Genomic DNA, 22794 nt, shown 5'->3' with positions numbered 1-22794 from the left:
TATCATTCCCTCTGTGTCTCCCACTCAGTTGACAGCTGCATGCATGGTGCAGTCAATGACAGGACTCAGACCCCTGCCACACTCAGACCCCTGCCGCACTCAGACCCCTGCCACACTCAGACCCCTCCCATACTCAGACCCCTGCCACACTCAGACCCCTGCCACACTCAGACCCCTCCCACACTCAGACCCCTCCCACACTCAGACCCCTCCTACACTCAGACCCCTGCCACACTCAGACCCCTGTCACACTCAGAACCCTGTCACACTCAGACCCCTCCCACACTCAGACCCCTGCCACACTCAGACCCCTGCCACACTCAGACCCCTGTCACACTCAGACCCCTGCCACACTCAGACCCTTCCCACACTCAGACCCTTCCCACACTCAGACACCTGCCACACTCAGACCCCTGTCACACTCAGACCCCTGTCACACTCAGAACCCTGTCACACTCAGACCCTTCCCACACTCAGACCCCTGCCACACTCAGACCCCTGCCACACTCAGACCCCTGTCACACTCAGACCCCTGCCACACTCAGACCCTTCCCACACTCAGACACCTGCCACACTCAGACCCCTGTCACACTCAGACCCCTGCCACACTCAGACCCCTGCCACACTCAGACACCTGCCACACTCAGACCCCTGCCACACTCAGACCCCTCCTACACTCAGACCCCTGCCACACTCAGACCCCTGTCACACTCAGACCCCTGCCACACTCAGACACCTGCCACACTCAGACCCCTGCCACACTCAGACCCCTGCCACACTCAGACCCCTCCTACACTCAGACCCCTGCCACACTCAGACCCCTGTCACACTCAGACCCCTGTCACACTCAGACCCCTGTCACACTCAGACCCCTGTCACACTCAGACCCCTGTCACATTGATTAGCAGGCTTCCAATTATTTCATTTTAGGGGCAGACTGGGACAAACATTCATCCCTGGGAACTATAGCCACAAGCCCACATTACCACACATGCACATCCCCACACATGGTCGGACACGCATTCTCTACTTAGGTTTGTGTACAAATGGTAATGCTACTAAAATAATATATAAGCAATAGTGATTTAAATGTTCAATCTTTAAGTTACTGGTAGACGATGCTCACTACTTTTGAAAGAGCACATGTTTATAACAAATGCACACATACAGTACAATATGTAAACCAGAAAAGGAACCAGCTAAGCCTAGTTCAGCCAGCCCACAGGTTTACAGCCATACATGGCATTGCTCTCACAGGATCCAAACCAGGGTCTCCCACATGAGTGGCTTTGTCTTTAACCACCACACCAAGGTGCTATACTTTGCCCTGTGTAGGTATAGCAACTAGACATTAGATTTTGTCATGTAACATCACAACAATTTGGAATATTTCTCTAGACACCATTAAGCATTGTGTTAAACTGACTAACGTTTCTAATGAAAACTCCTCCACCACAAATAGCATCTATGAAATGTATATCTTTTGCCACTGGTCGTTTTAACAGCTTATTAGCCAGTAATAGGCTTACTCGTTTTTCTTTCATTCGTGAATGACATTGATACAATCACTATCAATATAGGTGATGATAACTGAATTTTCGTCAAGTGAAAAGAGGAGTGAATCGTGGAAACCCCTACTCTTACTGCCCAAGCGGTTTTGATTTAGCTTATTTCACCCCAAAAGGCATGCACGGATGTGTCCACCAGAAATAGTCGCAATATAAAGTTTTATTTTAGGCTTACTATAACGTAGCTACTGAAGGTTGTGCTTTGACTGTGACGATAGTCAAAGTCGGGAACTATTGGTTGCAAATACACATATCAAACCACTACACTATTTAACAAGGGTCGGTTGCTTGCTCGCTAACTCAATCAGTAAGAGACATTTGCACTTCTTGGCCGTCTCCGCTTACGTGGTCCAGCAAAAAACAATGTCTGTTCGTATGTTTTGTGCTGTCTGTCAATGCAATTTGTCTGCTGTCACTGTCTTGACTCGTTCAAAAGTATATTTTTCATTGTTGTAGCTGTCTGTTTGTTTGGTTCTATTTGTTCCTCTCTGTTCTCACTCTGAACTTTGTCTGTCTGATTATCCTTGTTTTAATGTACAGTTAAGTTTCAATGTATCCACATGTAGATATCATTAGGATTATTGTCGTATGTGTTCCCTTCTACTCTAGAGTTAATTACAGACCCATAGTACATTTGTGCATCACTGTTTTCTTCCTGCCTCTGCCACACTCCCCTCTGTCTCTGTTAGTCCTACATTAACGTCATTCGTCACAGCACTGGTATTATGGAGCGTTCTTTCACCACATACGACTAAATAAGGCAGTTATTCATTGGTAACTAGCATGTTAACTTGCATGTAGTCCGTTCTAGGGTTGTTCTAGTTGCGCCCCTGCTGGTGGCTTTGAATTATGTGATGTGTAACCCTGCTTCCAAAATCATCAGCTAGTGATATTTATTGGTTGTCCATGGTGATATCGTCGTTCTGTGGGAACTACGATGTAACTTTTAAGTTCTGTTTAAGACACTTTACACCCAAACTTAACAAATTGTTACAAATGTACTAATATAACTGAGATATATGTATATGTAACCCACTTCAAATTGGAATACTTGTTGAAATTCAATACTATGCATATTCAAAATGCTAGCAAAGCATTTTCGTTATGCTAGCAAAGCATTTGCGGATAGCATCACTCTTTGTGCTGCTATCTGTGGGCCATGGTTTGGTAGCACTTTCTATCTATTGAATATATATATATCTATTCTATCTTTCTATCTATTGAATATATGCAGTGACACCCACACCCCTTATTGAATATTTACAAATGTATTCAAATAACAACCTGTATCCAATAATCGAAAGAGTGGAATAGACAGGAGCTGGTTCCAGTGGAATCTGACTTGCATTATGATACAATGTGAGTTGTATGTGAGTCAGCAGGTGCCTGCAATCGTTTTAATCCGATCCACTTGGACATGGCCATTAAGATTGCACTAATCTCTGAAAAACCGAAGTAAAATAGTTTGTAATTTGGTGTACAGACTCTGCCCACTCTACCAACTGAGCTTCACAGAACTCGCCAGGAGGGCTGCAATGTCGAACACACCAAAGGTGCATAACTACCGGCCTCCCACTTGAAGTGGGATAGAGGACACATTCCTGAAGCTCTTCCATTACAGTGCCTGTGAGTGCGCTGGCACCACCATTTTAAAGCTGTGAACTGGATGCAGGTGTTATGATAATGATTTGTTACCACAGCTTGTTGACATTTCTATCTTTGTGGCTAGATGGAGCGGGCCTAAAGCTTCCTTTAGTGGTCATGTGGTCAATTGTACAGTTATAGCTTAGCGTACTGTAACCCTAACCTTTATCCTACACGCAACATATTTCTCCTAAGCTGGGACATATATGCACATAATCTGCTCAGTTTTTCATCCCAAAGCCCTATTACACCTATCCTAACCTGCTGTGTATATAAAAAATCTCAAGCGACAAATAATCATCGCAACGGGACGTCCAACATCATTCATGTATATTTTACTCTAACCTGGTCATCAGGGGTGATCAGCAAATAAAGCACAATTAAGATGGAATTCCACGAGTTGACTACATTAAACAAGTAATCCATCCCCAGAAACAACAGTCATGAAACTCCTATCAATTTGATGTAAACCTTTTTTTTATATCAGTGGGAAAATGACTTTTTCCACCATGATTTAACTAAGTGGTCCATCTGTGAAATCAGAAAACCATGTAACAACGCATAATAACTATATATTCTAAATAACACAGTCATATTTCAGACCACTTTGAAAACCATCCTTTGGACTCCAGATCACCATAAGTCAGCCAGTAAATGGTGGGTACAAATCTATTTGTCTATTTTGCTGAGATAAAGTATGCATTCAGTTAACATTTCCTCAAATTACACACTGTGCCTTCAGATTGATATATTTTCTTTCTCAGATTTCATGTAGCGTTTTCTAAAAACGTACTGCAATTTAGGTAAACATATACATAGCCAGATAGACAGTTGCAGTGTCTTGTATTCGACATGAGTTTTAGAAGATATTTTAAAAGTTATTATAACAAAAACATAAATATTTTCGCAACATATACTTTTGTCATACATTTTATTATTTAACAATATATAAGAGGAACATGATTTTGGGATGTTTTGCCCCTTTTAAGAGCCTTTTAAATGGTGGAACACCTCAACGGCGATATTCATGATAAACACAAGTGAACTCTACCTTACTCTATGTGTAGACTGTTCAACAAGTTGATGAGATCACCGCCCCTAACACTTTCGTTGCGTAGCTTTCTGTGCTATTTCACTCGGCAAACCTCTGCGTTTTAGAAACTGGTCTTGGTTGATTTACTCAGCTTCAAGTAGATCTTCGATTTTTTTTGTAAGTCACACACTTGTTTCTATCTGGGCGATTTTTTTTTCTCGCATTCTCGACGCAACATGTCAATTCAGAATACCTCCACAACATACAGGACCATCAGCGTCTCGTCGGACCCTTCGACCACGATTTTATCCCCGGGCCAATACATCGACGGTAGCAGAACTATTGTTTCTGCTGCTCCTGCACAGTATATCGGGAATGGCTACGATACCGTCCGCTACCTGATGCCGGTTCAACAAGTTATGCCCCAGCAGCAAATGCAGTACGTGCTGGTCAACCAGGCCCCCCAGGTTATGCAGCAGATGGTGTCACCTGTATATACGCATACTATCCCGAGTGTCAGCGCTGGTCGTTTGGACGAATCAGAGGCCTGTATGTCCTACCAACAGATTTTGGAGGTGAGTTTATTATGATATGATGAAGGGGATTGTGAAAGTTAATGGCTGAATGTGTGTACACGTTTAAACGGATTCTTCATTTTTTAACATGAATAACTGATTACACTTACTAAAGGGTACCCATGTACCTATGTACATAAGACAAAACATTTGCTCTTCGAGAACATGCAAGTCCACATGACAGGTCTATAATGATATTTGTATTGATTTTCCCTCATCCATTGATTCTTTATTAATGCAACAGGAAAAAGCCACATGCTTGTGTGATAGTGTTTTGACAGTATATGATCAAGATTGATTCCAATATAACCCTGCAACTGAGAAAATCACACTTAGATGAATGAGTAAATATTTTCCATGTTGGACTGGTCTTGGCTTGTGTCCCACTGTTTCTTCTATGGAGCCACACCTAGTCAAGTTCAAACTTGCTGCCTCACCTTTTTTTTTTTTTTTACAAAGAAATAATTAAACAACTTCGTCCACTTCATCACCCCCTGGTGTAACTATGTGCAGCTGATAGCCAAATTAACTCGACCCCATGTTTTACAATTGGGAGTGAGTGGTAGACTGGAGCTTTGGCATTATTTTCTGATACATTTTGAAATATGTAGTAATTGCAAGCTATTTGGTTACTCATCTAAATGTAGAATCGATTAATCTCTACTTAGGTTGTGTAAGGGCCGTTTAAACAAGACTGAGAGTGACGAAATGCTGCATCAGATGACCTGGCCTCCACAATCACCCAACCCAGTTGAAGATTTAAGTTGACTGAAGAGTTAAGGATAAGCAGCCAACAAGTGCTCAGCATATGTGCAAACTCCTTCAAGGCTGTTGGAAAAGCAGTCCTGGTGACTATGTCTTGAAGCTGGTTGAGAAAATACCAAGCGCGTGCCAAGCTGTCATCAAGGCAAAAAGGATATTTTGAAGAATCTAAACTAACTGCTTATTACACGTTAGGTTGATTTAGCTCTTTGAACTTCAAAATCAGTGCCACGTCAATGCAATTAATGATGATTTAATGAGGTGTAACATGCAACCAGGGTAGTAACACATTACTTGTTCTTAAGTAAATTTTTGTTGAATGTGTGGTTTGAACTTTGCCTGAAGGTAGGGAGGGCCTGTTCCCTTTGCTACTTCACAGGCAAGCTGGATGGTAATTTTATAGTGAATTCTGATCTTACCAATAGTACTTTGGTCAAGCTTGGACAAACCTTCTCATTCAATGGTATTTCTTTATTTTTACTATTGTCCACATTGTAGTATACTATTGAATACATAAAAAATGTGAAATACCACATATGGAATCATGTAGACAAATCAAAATATGTTTAGATTTTAGATTCTTCAAAATATCCACCTTTTGCCTTGATGACAGCTTGGCACGCGCTTGGTATTTTCTCAACCAGCTTCAAGACATAGTCACCAGGACTGCTTTTCCAACAGTCTTGAAGGAGTTCGCACATATGCTGAGCACTTGTTGGCTGCTTGTCCTTAACTCTTCAGTCCACCTCATTCAAAATCTTCAACTGGGTTGGGGTTGGGTGATTGTGGAGACCAGGTCATCTGATGCAGCTTTTCATCACTCTCAGTCTTGGTCAAATGGTCCTTATACAACCTGGATGTGTGTTTTGGGCCATTGTCCTGTTGAAAAACAACATATGATAGTCCTATTAAGCACAAACCAGATGGGATGGTGCATCGCTGCAAAATGCTGTGGTAGCCATGCTGGTTGAGTGTGCCTTGAATTCTAAATAAACAGTGTCACCAGCAAAGCACCATCACACCTCCTCCTCTATGCTTCACAGTGGTAATCACATATGCTGAGATCATCCTCTCACCAACTCTGTGTCTCGAAGTGGTTGGAATCAAAAACCTCCAATTTGGACTCATCAGTCCAAAGGACAGATCTCCACCGGTCTCATGTCCATTTGTCATGTTTCTTGGCCCCAGCAAGTCGCTTTGTATGGGTGTCCTTCAGTATTGCTTTCTTGGCAGCAATTCAACCACAAAGACCTTATTATTAAGTTTCTTTTGAACAGTTGATGTTGAGATTTCTGTTACTTTAACTCTGTAAAGTGTTTATTTGGGCTGCCATCTGAGGTGCAGTTAATTGCTGATTTCTGAGGCTAACTTATCCTCTGCAGTCCTAATGAGAGACAGTTTCATCATAATGCATGATGGTTTTTGCAACTACACTTAAAAAAAAAAAAGCATTGAAAGTTTTGCATTGACTGACCTTGACAATGATGGTCTTCTTTATACCCACCGTACCTTGTCACCCACGTTATACCCACTTGTACGCATTAAAAAGCAAATCAGTTCCACACATTCTTTTAACTAGGCACACCTGTTAATTGAAATGCATTCCCGAAGACTACCTCATGAAGCTGTTTGAGAGAATGCAAAGTGTGTGTAAAGCAGTCATCAAGACAGTCGGAGGCACCTATTGTTTTTGGATTTATTTGACATTTGTTTGGTCACTACATGGTACCGGGTGTATTATTTCATGATTTTGCTGTCTTATAAAAAATCTATAGAAAACCCCCTTGAATGAGCGAATGTGTCCAGACTTTTGACTGGTAATGTATGTGACACTGAGTTTACCTAAATTATTTTAAGTTTACAATGTACATTTTCCCAACATGCTCTACTTGATATTTTGGAATAATTTTATCCTTTTCTTGCATGTACTTGGGCTTATTAATTCATGTTATTAATTATTTGTTACACAAAGATCAAAACATACATTTGTCTAAAGTAATCCAGTCATGTAGTACATTTCTCTTGCACCCGCTACTGAAATGATTGTTCCAATAAATCAAACTCCTGTCTTGCTGTCAAATTAAGAGCTAGGTTCCAGAATTACCAGGCATGTGCAGGGTTGAACACTTCTGGTTATGTTCCTTGGTTTTTCATGTTGGACTTAACTGGTTTGACCAATCACTACGAAACAATTATTAGTAACTACCTGAACTCAAATATAGATTCTATTTCATCAAAAGTTTTGAGTTATGACAGCACATTGGGTTTGTCAATGTAGTGGAGTATGCAGAGGAACAGGGTTATGGAAGATCTTGAGGGAGTTGAAATCAAGTTAAATATAGGATGTAAAATGTACTTTTTCAAATTCAAAATCCATTTTCGTCAGACCAGATTATTTTTTTAACTCTAATTTGAGTAGAGGGATACTTTTTATTTTTATACTACTTTCACTTAAGTATAGATTTCTACCACACCTACATGTAACTGATGACTAAGTACTGAACTACCTGTCTTCTTTTCTTCAGAATGTCAATGGGATGACGCCTTCTGTCTTTAGCCACACTTCCAGCTCCATCAAGAGCCCTGCGCCCAGTGTCCAGCAGGAGGTGGAGGTGAGATACTGTACATACTATACCTGCCCATTGCCTTTTTTGCCTACTACTCAGATACACTGACATACCCCTTGCATATGTGTACAAATCGGTGTAGTGCAAATGCAAAGATTTAATTACATTAACAACAACACCTGCTCAGGGCACCCTCTAGGGCCACCCCTGACTAAATCAATCTTGCTAGACAATGAGTCAACTGTTAATTCAGTTAACACATTTTTTGTTTGTTTTATCCAGACCCTCTTAAAATGCTCTGTAATGCAGGAAAATCGTCTTTGGTCAAATGTGCCTGGTCAAAACGTGCAATTTTTTTTATCATTCAAGGGTATTTCCTTGTAGAGTAGTAACTCTACATTTCTTCTGTGAAAGTTTCTTCCTAAAAAGTTATTTGGATTTAAAGTAGTATGTCAAACCAAACGAGTAGATAACATTCTCTCAACTTAGCCCATGAGTCATTGATGTCTTCTTCAATGTCTTGGAAAATGTAGCATAATGAAAACAAGCTCTTATGCAGCCATGCAAGTTCAAAGTAAATAATGCAGAGACAGACACAAGTATAAAGTAGGATTGGGCAGTAGTTCCCAAAGTCTTGTGTTTCAGGGACCAGCAATTCTCTGAAAAAAAGGCTTTGAGGACCATCATTCGACAGAGTTGTTATGGTCAGTTGCTTCTCGAGTTTATAGTAAATTTAATCAGTGAAAGTTATAGATACCGGCCTAAGATTGTTACTGTTATAAACAATGAATTGTCAAAATGTACTGTATGTGAAATCAGTCGGAAATGTGTATATATACATTTCAGACCCCTGAATACTTTCATATTCCTTTATTACAAACTGTATTTGATATATTTTTTTAAAACCCTGAAACTCTCTATATATATTTTTTATATAATGGATAACCAAGCTCTGGCGATGTTTCGAAGATTGCGATATTTTATGTAGCCCAACCCTGCCTAGTGCTTTTCCAGAACGTTCTCACAGAAAGCCTAGTGTTCCTTGGTTTAATAGTGTGGTTGTTTGGATATGCGCTCTGTCGTACTCTGGGGCATTTTTCCTCTCCGGTGTAATGTTGGACTGCAAAGTTGTATTTTTCTAAAGGTGCATGCCACCTCCTAATGTGTAGGTGTAGGCTAAATAAAAAGATGAATGCAAAAAATGAATGTCAAAAAACTAAAATAACAGAGTTGACATTGCTTTATCCAAATTTGCATTGTTTAGCCCTGACTTATGCAACTGTAGGCCTAATTAAACACATAATTACTGCATCATTTATGCTTGCCAGATGGACTGGCACATAGTATGCAAGACTGTTTTTGCTCATTCGGTTCGGGTTACACAACCCTGTTAATTTGATTCATTGTTCAATAGAAAGTGACAGAGTGTATAGAGCCTGCAGTAGCACACCAAGTCGTGTAATTAAAAAACTTTAATTTGGTCCACTTTTTGTTACCTGGATCTGTTTCTGCTAAAGATGCTTGGTTTAGCTGAAACAGTTTGATCTGACTACCAGGTAGAGTAGTTAGTTAACAAAAAACAGCCAACCGTTTGATAAAATCACTATCTGGAACGACTGACATGTTTTATCACCATCTCGCTTTAGATAACCTTCCTAACTTCAGGGTTATAACATCAAAACATGCTAAAGGTCTGAGAGATTTGTTAATTATGCACCTCTTTTTAGGGGCTTGCTTATATACAGTAGACCGAAGAATGTTTCAATGTCAAACGTGGTTTTTGCATATATACATCATACCATTTAATTCCAATCTAGACAGCTTCTCTAAGTCTCCTGTGTATCTTCCCACTCTAAAAACTAATATCCATTGGGCTGCATCCAGCCTAGGAATAATGACTAGGCTTGGCATTTTATTGGCACCCTGGTGCCTTGATGATAAAGCTGGGACCACTGGGCGATTACAGGTCAGTTATTTGAATACTCACAAATGAGTGGTTACAGGCCTGTATGCAGGAAAATGGTGTGCTACTAATTTCAGTTTGTGTTTTCTGTCTGACTGTCGGTGTTTGTGACTAACGAATGCCATAAATATGTTTTTTTGTTGTTTATCGTGTCCCTTCACATTACTTTGAAGTTTGTCCAGTGTCACATGGTCAGACTGTTAAGAAGCTGCCACTTCGTCATCCTACTGCACACGGAAAAGGTCACAACACTCTAGGTTTACTGTTTCACTGGAACAGGGATGACCTAATTCGTGCACCAGACCGTGCTACGTCAGAAGTCACATGGACACACAGTGCCTCTGGATACAACAATACAGTCTAAAACAAGGAGTCGCACCACGTGGTGCCAAAGCTATGTATTAGCCTTCATGTGTTAAATTACACATGGTTAGAAGGGACTACTTTCTCAGATTTTATTACAATGGATTTGTTTGAGGGTGTTTGAGTATGGATCAAATTGTTTACATCTACATTTGAGTCATTTAACAGGTGGTTTCAGCCATTTTGAGGGCTAATGGACACTTTCTTCTTAGTTTAATTTTGGGGGGGGGATAATGTCTTAAGACACTCTTTTAAACATTTTCAGATGGTTTTGGACTCTTCATCCGTGTTAAGTAGGTTCCCCTTAGTGTTTTACTAGCTTGAGGAAGGATGTCCAAGAGATCAGAGGTGCTGTAGTGCTCAGCTTTGGATATAAGCAAAAATATAAGCAAAGCTTGAAGGATCGACCAAGGCAAATCCACTCATTGCTTTTTAGGCTCATTTTGTAGTAGATGCAATCATTGACAGGAAGCCACTGGAGTGTATGAAAGAACAATTTGACCCGGGATATTTTGAAAAGTTGAACAACAGGCCAGCTGCATTGTTGTGGGTAAGTTGTAGTGATCTGATGGCGCAACAGAAAGCACTGCCAACAGAGTCATAGTAGATCAGGCAGGATATAACAACTCCCTGGATTATGACATGCGCTTCATTCTGTGTGAGAAGTGGTCATGTTCTATGGAGGAGTGAGTCATTGCTTTGAAGATAACGGCAAGGTGTTATTAAAGAACCAAGGGTCAGGCCTTGGTTCTTTGTACTCTGGGCGGGGGACACTGGAGTTGTTTACTGTGATAGGAAGGTCTTAGAGCAGAAAAGCCTTGCCCAGAAGGAAGAGTTTCTCTGTTTTGTCATGGTTTGATTAGATTAGGATCTTTTTAGTCCTCATTTGGACTAATCTTCCAAGTGTCCATAACCTACTGTTTGTGCTATAATTTGTGTTATAAGCTTTTTTAGGAGGATATTTTCCAAGGCCACCAAAAAGGGACTTTTCCACATCATTGTAGTTATATTGTATTATGATTAACATAATCAGTTTTTCATTTGCCAAATATCTGCATATTTTGCAAGCAAATGTCATAATACTAGAATTACGTATGTCTTCTATAAAGATGACCATATGGTCTGGTAACATTTACCTTTTTTGTCTCTAAAAACATATCCATCTACACCATTGTGCATCACATTACAGCCTAGTTATGTTTGCTCAGTTCAGTTCTCTTCATAAAGTGTTGTAGCTAGGGTGGGCGGATCTGTTTGACTCTGTGAAATGCTGGGGCAGCAGCAGTAACTGTTTACAGAGCCTGTTGCATCTAGCATGAGGTGTTGCTCTTTTCTACTTTCCAAACCGGTTTAGTGGCAGCCACATGAGAGCCAGTCAATCTGAGCCAATCACAGCAGCCCTTTATCTACCACCTCCAATTCACTGGAAGAAATCCCTGGAATTCTTCCTCACCAGGCACACCCAGCCTGCATACCCTGACAGCTTCCCTCACTCCATGGGGTGATTACACTCAACACAGCAAGGCTGACATGGACAACTTTCTGTCCACTTCACTTCAAAGAGACACTCCTCCATGTCACTCATCACGTCGTATCGTAATGACATTGTTAGTCTGTGACATTTCGGAGTGTGAGAGAGACGAAATGGAGAGTGAGTTGAAGGCTGACAGACGATACAGTAATTACAGTGTGCTGAACTTTTGACATCGTTGTAAAACCTGTCAAGTTGTTAATATGTTTAATCCACCTAACCTGCAGTGCTACAGCTTGTTATCAGTTTCCTCCCCTGGGAATCTGTCTTGACTGGCTGCAGTGCATCTGACCACACCAGCTGTGTTGTAGAGGAAGAGATCAGACAGGATCTCTAACCCGTCTATCTCTTCTCTCTCCTCCCTTTCTACCTGTCTCCCATACTCCTCTCAGTCTGAACCACTGATCAGGAAATGCCAGGAGATGTAGCAGCCACATAATAAAACTTAATTTACTCAAAACATGTAAATGATTTAGACTAGAACCGCCCCACCATCCCATTCCAAACCCTCTTCTGTGTTTTAGTGAACACTGCATATGAGTTATTGGTGTTTGTCAAGTCATCGATGTGAAGAGCGCACACAAACTGCTAGGGTTAACAGTGAGTCAGTATTACGCAAGGGGTGGTTAACTTTATGGCTTGGGATGCAGAAACCACGGGTGCTTGTTCAGAAATTCTTGGCCACGTGGTTGATCAGACGAAAGACGTGTGAAACCAACAGTACTGTTTGCACAAAACACAACATCATCATTTTAGAAAACCAAAAAGGCGATCTAAAGATTCTCATTAGGTACGACATTAGCTACGCACATCTGTATGTTTTCTCATAGATTAATATATATTTATGTGTTACATTTGTGGATCTACACTGCTCAAAAAAATTAAGGGAACACTTAAATCACACATCGGGTCTCCATGAAGGAAATATTAAATGTATACTATATCATTATTTCACATCTGTTACAAGTGCTCAGTGTGAACCTGCTCTCATCTGTAACGAGAACGGGACGACAATGGCGGACCTGCCAATTTTGGTGTTCTCTGGCGAATGCCAATCGAGCTGCACAGTGTTGGGCTGTGTCGTTGAATTTCTTGAACTGATGTATTCTTAATTCTATAAATGTATAAAGGGGTTACTGGATCATTTCCATCACAGCTGTGAGTACTGGTCCCACTAGAAGACATCAGGCCTTCATACCACATTTTGGTCAGAAACATGCACACCAGTAGCCCGCAGGAGGTCATTTTGTAGGGCTCTGGCAATGCTCATCCTGTTCCTCCTCACACAAAGGAGCAAATACTGGTCCTGCTGCTAGGTTGATGACCTTCTACGCCCCTGTCCAGCTCTCCTTGTGTAATGGCCCGTCTGCTGGTATCTCCTCCATGCTCTTGAGACTGTACTGGGAGACACAGCAAACCTTCCTGCGATGGCACGTATGGATGTGCCATCTTGGAGGTGCTGGACTACCTGTGCAAACTGAATGGACTGCAGGTACCTCATCAAGCTACCAGTTGGACACTAGCAAAATGCTATACTAGGAAAGAATCATTCAGGAAGGATAAGGAGAGAGCTATTTTTCTCTGGCCACCACCTGCAAAACCATTCCCTTTTTGGGGGTTGTCTTGCTGTTGCGTCTCCAGGTCACCTTTTTTTTCTCCAGGTCACCGAACAGGTGACATTGGTTCACAATTGTTTATGCTTCTTAACTGGATTGATATCTCTGAAGTTTCATTGACTTGGTGTTATACTGCGATGATTACACATTCCCTTTATTTTGAGTAGTGTAGTTCATGGTTCTTAATTTGAAAAAAATCTCAAAAAGCTGATATTCATCTATCCCAAAGAATTATTCCAGGAGGCAGTTAGTTTAACGAACCCGAACCGAATAGACCTTTGCAAAGAAAACCGGAAGTGTTGGGATAATAATTATATTCCCCAACATTCCAAAGTAAATCAATTCCTGTGTGAATAGGGCTTAAACAATCTTTTCCATGTGACTGATTGTTGTGTATATTTAACCTTTATTGTTGTGTTTAACCTTTATTTTCCCCCAGGAGACAGAAGAGGTGGAAGAGGTGGAAGAGGTTGAAGAGGAGATGGTGAACATTGTGGAAGAGAAGGAGGTTGAAAGGGTGATCGAGAAAGTCTCTCAGGTGAAAATAAAAAGTGAGGTCAGGGAAGTCGAGCCTTTGGTGAAGATGGACACGCGTTTCTTTGGAGAGTTGTTGGCGGAAGTTTACCGGAAGAACTGTGACATCTACACCTGTATCTCAGAACACGTAGCCAAGATACGGGGAAGGTTTGTTTTGTTTATCTCAGTATTTAGCCTTATAGTGCAGCCTTGTACTAATAGTTTGCTTAGTTTCCCCTAAAAACATATAATTAAGCAAGACTGAAATCAAAGGAGAAGTGTACTTTAAATCCTACTGATCTAGACAGACTAGATCATACTGATCCGGACAGACCTGATCCTAGTGATCTGGACCAACTAGAACCTAGTGATCCGGACCGACTATATCCTAGTGATCTGGACAGACTACCGCAACCTTTTTGTACTTCAGATTTTACTTCTGAAGTACTTCAGATTTTCTGTCCATATACCTTGTTAATAAGGTTTAATAAACAATTTAAAGGGATTCTGAAACTCATCAGTCTATTCTTGTTCTGAGAAATTAAGGCTATTTCATGCGAAAAATTGCCAAGATACAAAAGATCTCGTAAAACGCTGTGTACTACTCCCTCCACAGAACAGTGCAAACTGTCTCCAACCAGAGTAGACAGAGGAATGGAAGGCCCCGGTGCACAACTGAGCAACAGGGCAAATACATTAGTGTCTAGTTTGAGAAACCAATGTCTCACAGGTCTTCAACTGGCAGCTTCATTTAGTTCCCACAAAACAGCAGTCTCAACGTTTGAGACAGTGAAGAGACGACTCCAGGATGCTGGTGTGCTAGGCAGAGTTGCAGAGAAAAAGCCATATTGCAGACTACACAATAAAAAGAAAAGATTAAGATGGGCAAAAGAACACTGACACTGGACAGAGGAAGATTGGAATAATGTTCAGGAGAATCTAATTTTGAGGTATTTTGATCAGAAAGAATAACATTTGAGAGACACAGACCAAAGGATAAGATGCTGGAGCAGTGCTTGAAGCCAACTTTCAATCATGGTGGATCCAATGTGATGTTCTTTTTGTACTTTGGTGGTGGTGAAGTGGAAGATTTATACAGGGTAAAGCAGATCTTGAAGAAGGAAAGCTATTGCTCCATACCCTGTTGACGGCACTTGATTGGAGCCAATTTTCGTCCTACAACTGGACAATGACCCAAAGCACAGCTCCAAACTATGCCAGAATTATTTAGGGAAGAAGCAGTCAGCTGGTATTCTGTCTATAATGGAGTGGCCAGCACAGTCACTGGATCTCAACCCTATTCAGCTGTTGTGGGAGCAGCTTGACCGTATGGTACATAAGTGCCCATCAAGCCAATCAAACTTGTGGGAGATGCTTCAGGAAGCATGGGGTGAAATCTCTGCAGATGACCTCAACAAATTGACAGCTAGAATGCCAAAGGTCTGCTAGGCTGTAATTGCTGCAAATGGAAGATTCTTTGAAGAAAGCAAGGTTTGAAGGACACAGTTATTATTTCAATTAAAAATCATTTTATAACCTTGTTAAGGACTCTATTTACTATTAATTTAGCTATATTTCCAATTCAAACTAATTTCTTGTATGATTCATGGAAAACAAGGACATTTCTAAGTGACCCCAAACTTTTGAACGGTAGTTTACATTAACAAATAACATCCAGATACTGAAGAATTCCGCTGATAAGTATATGAAGATAAACATCACTTCAACGCCTTGCTTTGTTGTAATGTTTTGACTGGACAACAAGCTGCTTTGTTGCAATGTTTTGACTGGACAACAAGCTGCTTTCCAGATGCAGAGGCTGATGTGTTTCATACAGTTGCCTGATAGTGTAGTTATTCTTCTTGATACCTTGATCATGTAGAATAGTGATATCATATATACAGTAAAAAGCAGTATGTAATACAGTGACACTTACACCAGACAGTTTATGTATATAACACTAAATCACCTGCATATTTCCCTTTTTAATACACCCTGTGCTGTTATTCATCACTGTTAATTCTGTAATGAGGCACTAGCCTATGATTGACACTGTACTCATAGAAACTGTGATTCACTGAACAACCCTAACCCTCTGCTGCTGTCCCCATGTGAACCTGTGTAGATCTTTAAAACCTGGATACACACGTGATTTATTCATTCTAAATGTGTGTTATACATTGTAATGGTGTGTTTACCTTTGTATCTCCCAGGAAACACCTCTTGGACTCCAGCAACGACTACAAGGTGAAGCATTTTTTTTTTTTTACATTACATCATAAACAGCAACTGTTAGTCTAATAATATTAATAGGCTTATACTAGTAGACTATGCCCAGAACTTTTTTCTTTTAAGAAGGTGCAGTAAGCTCTTTCAAATTACAGAGGAACCATTTAAACATGAAACTAAAGTATGTGTATTTTCCCAGATGGAGAGAGAGAACATAGAGGCCCTGATCCCGAAAGGAGTATCTGAACTGACCAAACAACAGATCCGCTACCTGCTTCAGGTAAGACCTGTTCAGCTACTCCTATTGGCTGTTTCACACTGCTTAAATTCCCTTACCTTTTTTTCTCTTTCCTGTTTTTCATCACCTTTTCCTCTTTTCTTTTCTCTACCCTGCCCTTTCTCCCTTTTCTCTTTCCATGCTCTCTCTCTCTCTCTCTCTCTGCCCTTCTCCCAGACCCGTATGACAGCGGACAAGTCCATGCGTCTCCTCCTGACTACCTTCAGCAGTCTGAGGGAGGAGCTGATCCACATGTCAGATGACCTGAGGGTAAGACCTGGGAACAGTGCTGTGTAGAAAATCTCCTTGTTTGCCCTTATCCACTCACTGAGATATACAAGCTGCCCTTATAAAGCCTAACAATGTCTTAAAGTATCTCTGTTCTCCAAGCGTCTGGAGAGTGATAAGGAGACCCTGGAGAGAAATCTGAGCTTCAAGACTGATCAGGTGGAGCAGTATGACCGCCTCCTAGAGGCTGTACGAGAGAACAACCGACAGCTTCAGGTGTGTGTGTGTGTGTGTGTGTGTGTGTCTTTGACAGAATGTGGGTATTGAGTAACTATTGTTCATCCTTCTGTGTGTAGAAATCACTCAAGGAGAGCAGCTCCAGCCAGCTGACCCTGGAGAATCAGCTTCTAAGAAGCCACAGCACAGACTCAGGCAGGGATTTCCGCATTAAAGAACTGGAAGGCAACTATCGAGCCCTGGAGAAAGAAAACGAGATGCTCAAACAGAAGGTACCCCAATGCTCCTATCCTCCATCTCGCTATGACCCGTCTCACTACTCCTCGCCGCCAGACCTCCTCAACTAACTCCTGTCTCCGTGTTAGCTGGCCGGCCAGTGCAGCAGTAGCACCATTCAGATGAAGACCGAGGAGCTGTCTCATCAGTACTCTGAGCAGCTAGCCGCCCTGCGCCAGGAGAAGGACAAGGAACTGCAGAGTCTTCAGGTAAGAGGCATACACGGCTGCGTGGATAACGGGATGGGGAGGTACTGTGGTAGTACTGCCTGTGCTTGGGAGGCAGAATGACTGACTGGTGGCTAATGCTTGTGCTGTCCGTCTAGACCCAGCTGACCCGGATCACCACCGAGTACACCACGGAGAAGTCAGGTGACCAGAGTCTGCAGCTACGCATCTCGCAGCTGCTGTCAACACTGGAGCAACGGGAGGTCGTCATCAGACGTCAGGAAGAGGTCAGGGATCATAACTACTAGTGTAACTGGATAGAAGCAAACCAACCTGCCCGTTTTGGATTAAACAGGCGGCCTGCTTCCCGTGTCTGGGGATTCAGTTGTGCTAATGATCAGTAAATTATTTTGGTTTGGTCGGACAGGTGTGCCTGCATTCTCTCACAGGGCTTGTGGTTATGTGGCTTTGGAGGGTATTTTCATTTTACCTTAGGATTGTGTTAACTAGACACACTGGTACACATTTAGCTATGTTGCTTTCTCCTCCTTCCTCTGTGTTCTCCTTCCTTTGACCTCTGACCCCTTCAACCCCAGGAGTTAAGGAAGCTGCAGCAAGAAAGGAAGAGCGATAGTGCTAAGAACGTCACTACAACCACTATCACTAAAAAGTAAGCCACCGTCTTAAACCCCATAAGACTGGGAGATATGTGGGATGTCATTAGGATGCTTTGTGTGGTTTTTAGTCCTGGTGTAAAGGTGCTGATTAACCAAACAGTGTATGTCATGTATAGGTACAGGAACCAATACCCCCTGCTGGGCCTCCTGACGGATGACTACCAATCCACATCACCTGTCAAGGACACCAAGACCATCGTGATCAAGAGCCGGACAGGGGAGATGATCAAACAGGTAGAGCAGAGCATGGAAGAAGTCAAAAGGACAAGCAACTGCATGTCTAAACCGTCAGAACTTAGGTAGAATTCAGTCGTTGAGTTTCTGTGGTAAGGTTAGGTTAGGGATCAGGTTGAGTTTCTGTGGTAAGGTTAGGTTAGGGATCAGGTTGAGTATTTGTTGTAAGGTTAGGTTAGGGATCAGGTTTAGTGTCTGTGGTAAGGTTAGGTTAGGGATCAGGTTGAGTATTTGTGGTCAGGTTACGTTAGGGATCAGGTTGAGTATTTGTTGTTAGGTTAGGGATCAGGTTGAGTGTCTGTGGTAAGGTTAGGTTAGGGATCAGGTTGAGTGTCTGTGGTAAGGTTAGGTTAGGGATCAGGTTGAGTTTCTGTGGTAAGGTTAGGTTAGGGATCAGGTTGAGTTTCTGTGGTAAGGTTAGGTTAGGGATCAGGTTGAGTTTCTGTGGTAAGGTTAGGTTAGGGATCAGGTTGAGTTTCTGTGGTAAGGTTAGGTTAGGGATCAGGTTGAGTATTTGTTGTAAGGTTAGGTTAGGGATCAGGTTTAGTGTCTGTGGTAAGGTTAGGTTAGGGATCAGGTTGAGTATTTGTGGTCAGGTTACGTTAGGGATCAGGTTGAGTATTTGTTGTTAGGTTAGGGATCAGGTTGAGTGTCTGTGGTAAGGTTAGGTTAGGGATCAGGTTGAGTGTCTGTGGTAAGGTTAGGTTAGGGATTAGGTTGAGTGTCTGTGGTAAGGTTAGGTTAGGGATCAGGTTGAGTGTCTGTGGTAAGGTTAGGTTAGGGATCAGGTTGAGTGTCTGTAGTAAGGTTAGGTTAGGGATCAGGTTGAGTGTCTGTAGTAAGGTTAGGTTAGGGATCAGGTTGAGTATTTGTTGTAAGGTTAGGTTAGGGATCAGGTTGAGTGTCTGTGGTAAGGTTAGGTTAGGGATCAGGTTGAGTGTCTGTAGTAAGGTTAGGTTAGGGATCAGGTTGAGTGTCTGTGGTGAGGTTAGGTTAGGGATCAGGTTGAGTGTCTGTGGTAAGGTTAAGTTAGGGATCAGGTTGAGTGTCTGTAGTAAGGTTAGGTTAGGGATCAGGTTGAGTATTTGTTGTAAGGTTAGGTTAGGGATCAGGTTGAGTGTCTGTGGTAAGGTTAGGTTAGGGATCAGGTTGAGTGTCTGTAGTAAGGTTAGGTTAGGGATCAGGTTGAGTGTCTGTGGTGAGGTTAGGTTAGGGATCAGGTTGAGTGTCTGTGGTAAGGTTAAGTTAGGGATCAGGTTGAGTGTCTGTGGTATGGTTAGGTTAGGGATCAGCGTGTTTAGAAGGTTATTATGGTTAGTAATTAGAAACGGTTCTGTGTCTTTGTACTCTGGTATGGCCAAATAGTGTTATCCCTGTGTGAACTTCCATGGGGCCGCTAGAGGGAGAGTGATGAACCTGGCAACATCACTAGACTTGTTGCTGCCAGTCTGAAGCTGGGCCAAGGACCACCATGTGACTAGAGGAGAACCTGTGACTAGGGATTGATGGAAACAACATGATTCCGCTGGTCTTGGAGGGTCTGGTGCTGTTGGCATGAAGAGGCAATGTTAAATACTGCCTCTGTCTGTTAGTAGTAAAATAAATGAGTATGTTCTCCAGACTAAAATAAATTCCACATTGAGGTTACAGATGTATAATCGGATAGGCATCCTTGTTTATAAGAGTCAAGTTTGGGTCTGTGAGTACATTTGGAATGTAAGTTGACAGCACAGGCTTATCCTGGGACTGTTAGTCTCAGCAATCTTGGGGCAAAAAAAACCAGCCTAGAAACCAACATGGGTCATCTATTACTACAGCTGATGGATTAGTCCTTCATGCAATAACAGTCATTTCCATGTTTTGTTCATCTTGAAACAGGAAATCATTACAAGCCCTTAAAGACACTGCTTCTCTCCAACGTATTGCAACTCCTAAAAGACTCTGGTTCTCTCCGACACATTACAACCCTTAAAAGACACTGCTTCTCTCTGCTCCGCACAGGAATGAAGGATAAGAAGACCCTGACGTTCCCCCTCCCTCCCTCCCTCTGTTCTTTTATTTGTCCCTCCATCCGTCCGCATGCTGCCCTCCCCTCTCCTCAAAGCTCCCAGGGTGGTGGTGGTGGTAATGGTTTCACACCGATGTATTAGGTGGTTTGGACTAAATGGGATTTACTTGCATGGGAGTCATTCCTTTGGTTGGAATGGGGGCACCTGGAAAGAGAAATGGCCAAATATTATAGTTTGAGCCTATGCTAAAGCCCAGAGGTGAGGTATTAGTATGCAGCTAGCTAATATGTCTTTTCTACACGGAGCCACCACTGCCCTGCAAGCCTTTGAGAAAGCTCCAGAGGCCTCCCGGTAATTGTATGGTTACTGTGCATTTAAATAAGTGCTAATGAGCTTTAATCATGCCCTAATTACAGAGATTATGTGGTACAATTGGCTTTGGAAGATGTTTATAGAATGTCTGCCTCGGTTTCGTCTTTTGCTTTTCTTTTGCGACGAGCTAATGGTTCATAGTTGGGTAATGTTTCCGATGCGTTTTGTTTTATATTTATTACTTAAGAAGTGCATGGGCATGTTTATGTTTATGTGGTTAGGATCTTTTTTTGAATTGGGGGTTATTGGATGAAATGCTGGACTTGGGGTTTGGGGAGGGTTTTTAGGTGGGTGTAAGAAAGAGGACTGTGGCATGTTCTGTGGGTTATAACAAATAGTGGATGAATTTCTATTTTTTTCAGAGCACAATAAACACTGTATGGAGTACTCTGTTTTTCCTTTGGATTTTAATCTAAAGTTTGGACAAAAAATGCCATGTATTAGTTTAACCAGTTATTGGAGACAAGCACAACAATACTTTGCATGTCTTGGCGTTAGGTTCTGGTCCTCTGGGGTAACTCACTGCCATCACACGATCATGTGCACAACACTACGAATAATATCAACACCCTATTGAAAAAACACAGAACCAAAACAGGTGGCGGCAGGGGCGGTGTGTGGGTTCGCACCCACATGCAAGTGAGACCACCGAACATCAGACTGAGTAACCTGACGATTAAATAGTCAGTATGAAATCTGATATTGTGATCAGACTGATCCCCGGTGTCAGCTGATGTGTTGTTGACCAATAAACACTTGGGTTTCCTGTCAAAACTGGCTATGCTAATTTCTCTTTCTTGTACTTTTTCATGTAAAGCCTTATCTTTCCCAGTTAGGCATTTGAAGAACTGTAATTAAAATGAACAAAAACACAGTAGTTCATTTATTATTTATTATTACTTTTATTAATAATAAATAAAAAATAAAAACCAGGCCTACAGGCGACTATATCCTAGTCCGGCAGGGTGCAGTAAGGGTGCAGTTTCCTCCTTTTGCCAACAGAAGGGGCCAGTGGCCTACAGTTTTGCCTGAGGGAGTGATAGGGAGCGCCTCCCTCTGCTCCGATATGAGTGAATGAGGTCATGAAGTCTCTGCAGGGCTTGGCTCAGGCACACCGTCATCCGTGTTAGTAACGTGGGAGCGTTCCCTTCCACTCTTCTGTAACAACGAACGTCCACGTGAACACCTAAGTTGACGTGTGCCGGCTGACTTGTGTGACACGTTTTCCTGACTGAATCGATTCCATTGCCCGTTTTCTCCATACCTCATAAATTACTGATGAGAAGTGGTGCTGGTCTCTCGTCGGTCCTCCGCTGCTCCCTTCAGGAGGAGGTGTGTGTGTATCGGGGGGGGCGCTCTCGCTCTTTAACGACAGCCCTGTCTCATTCATAAATATAGGCATCCTTTATGAATGGGCCTGGATAACGTGTAGTTGACTGCCTGCAGTACCTGGTCAGCTGATATCTGTATATTATTTCCTGATGACAGTCATTACCCGGCTCTGTTCAAGTATGTTTCCCACATGAGCCATTCCTCTCTCCCTCCATTTAAACTTGCCTGCTGTAACTCTCTAAAGGATGAGTGAAAGGATGAGTGTAAGGATGGAGGGAGGGAGGGGCAGTGGTGTGTGAGAGAAAGAGAGAGCAGGGGATAATGGGGAAGCATTGATTATGGCTGATAATTCAGAGCTTGATGTGGATAATGCAGTCGCTCTCTTCCTGCCCTGCCTGTGCACCCAGCCCCTGGGACCATAGAGGATATTGGGTTTACAGGCTCTCTCGCTTTCTCTCCCTCTCCTTCGCTGTCTCACTCGCCCTCTCTGTATCAGAGAATGCTTGTGGACACGTGTAGAGTGTGTACGAGTGAGTGATTGGGTGTGTATCTATACAGTACTAGTGCATTTTGTCTCTGAACTCACAGGGGGTTTCCCAAAGTAAGTTGTCGTTGTAT

At 42.2% G+C, this 22794-nt stretch overlaps 2 protein-coding genes across 3 annotated transcripts; both read left to right on the top strand.

The window, feature by feature from the left end:
• The first annotated feature begins 43 nt into the window (after positions 1-43).
• LOC117594759 (mucin-3A-like) lies at positions 44-901 on the top strand. Its single transcript, XM_034293492.1, has one exon. It carries the CDS (start codon positions 44-46, stop codon positions 899-901), a length of 858 nt encoding a protein of 285 aa, XP_034149383.1.
• A 3387-nt stretch (positions 902-4288) lies between these two features.
• On the top strand, positions 4289-21618 carry pof1b (POF1B actin binding protein). 2 transcript variants are annotated; one of them, XM_010893480.2, is made up of 13 exons: positions 4289-4820; positions 8108-8194; positions 14062-14306; positions 16352-16385; positions 16567-16647; positions 16822-16914; positions 17035-17148; positions 17229-17381; positions 17475-17594; positions 17711-17839; positions 18149-18222; positions 18346-18463; positions 20465-21618. In XM_010893480.2, exons 1-13 carry the CDS (start codon positions 4482-4484, stop codon positions 20468-20470), a joined length of 1593 nt encoding a protein of 530 aa, XP_010891782.2. In that variant the 5' UTR covers positions 4289-4481; the 3' UTR covers positions 20471-21618. The 2 variants fall into 2 exon arrangements, with proteins under 2 accessions (XP_010891782.2, XP_010891781.2); XM_010893479.2 differs by having other exon boundaries at positions 20342-21618.
• The last annotated feature ends 1176 nt before the right edge of the window (positions 21619-22794 follow it).

This window comes from Esox lucius, chromosome 7, assembly GCF_011004845.1.
Source record: "Esox lucius isolate fEsoLuc1 chromosome 7, fEsoLuc1.pri, whole genome shotgun sequence".
Classification (NCBI taxonomy): Eukaryota; Metazoa; Chordata; class Actinopteri; order Esociformes; family Esocidae; genus Esox; species Esox lucius.
The sequence above is the reverse complement of the archived record's forward strand: the minus strand, read 5'-3'. Positions and strand labels throughout refer to the sequence as shown.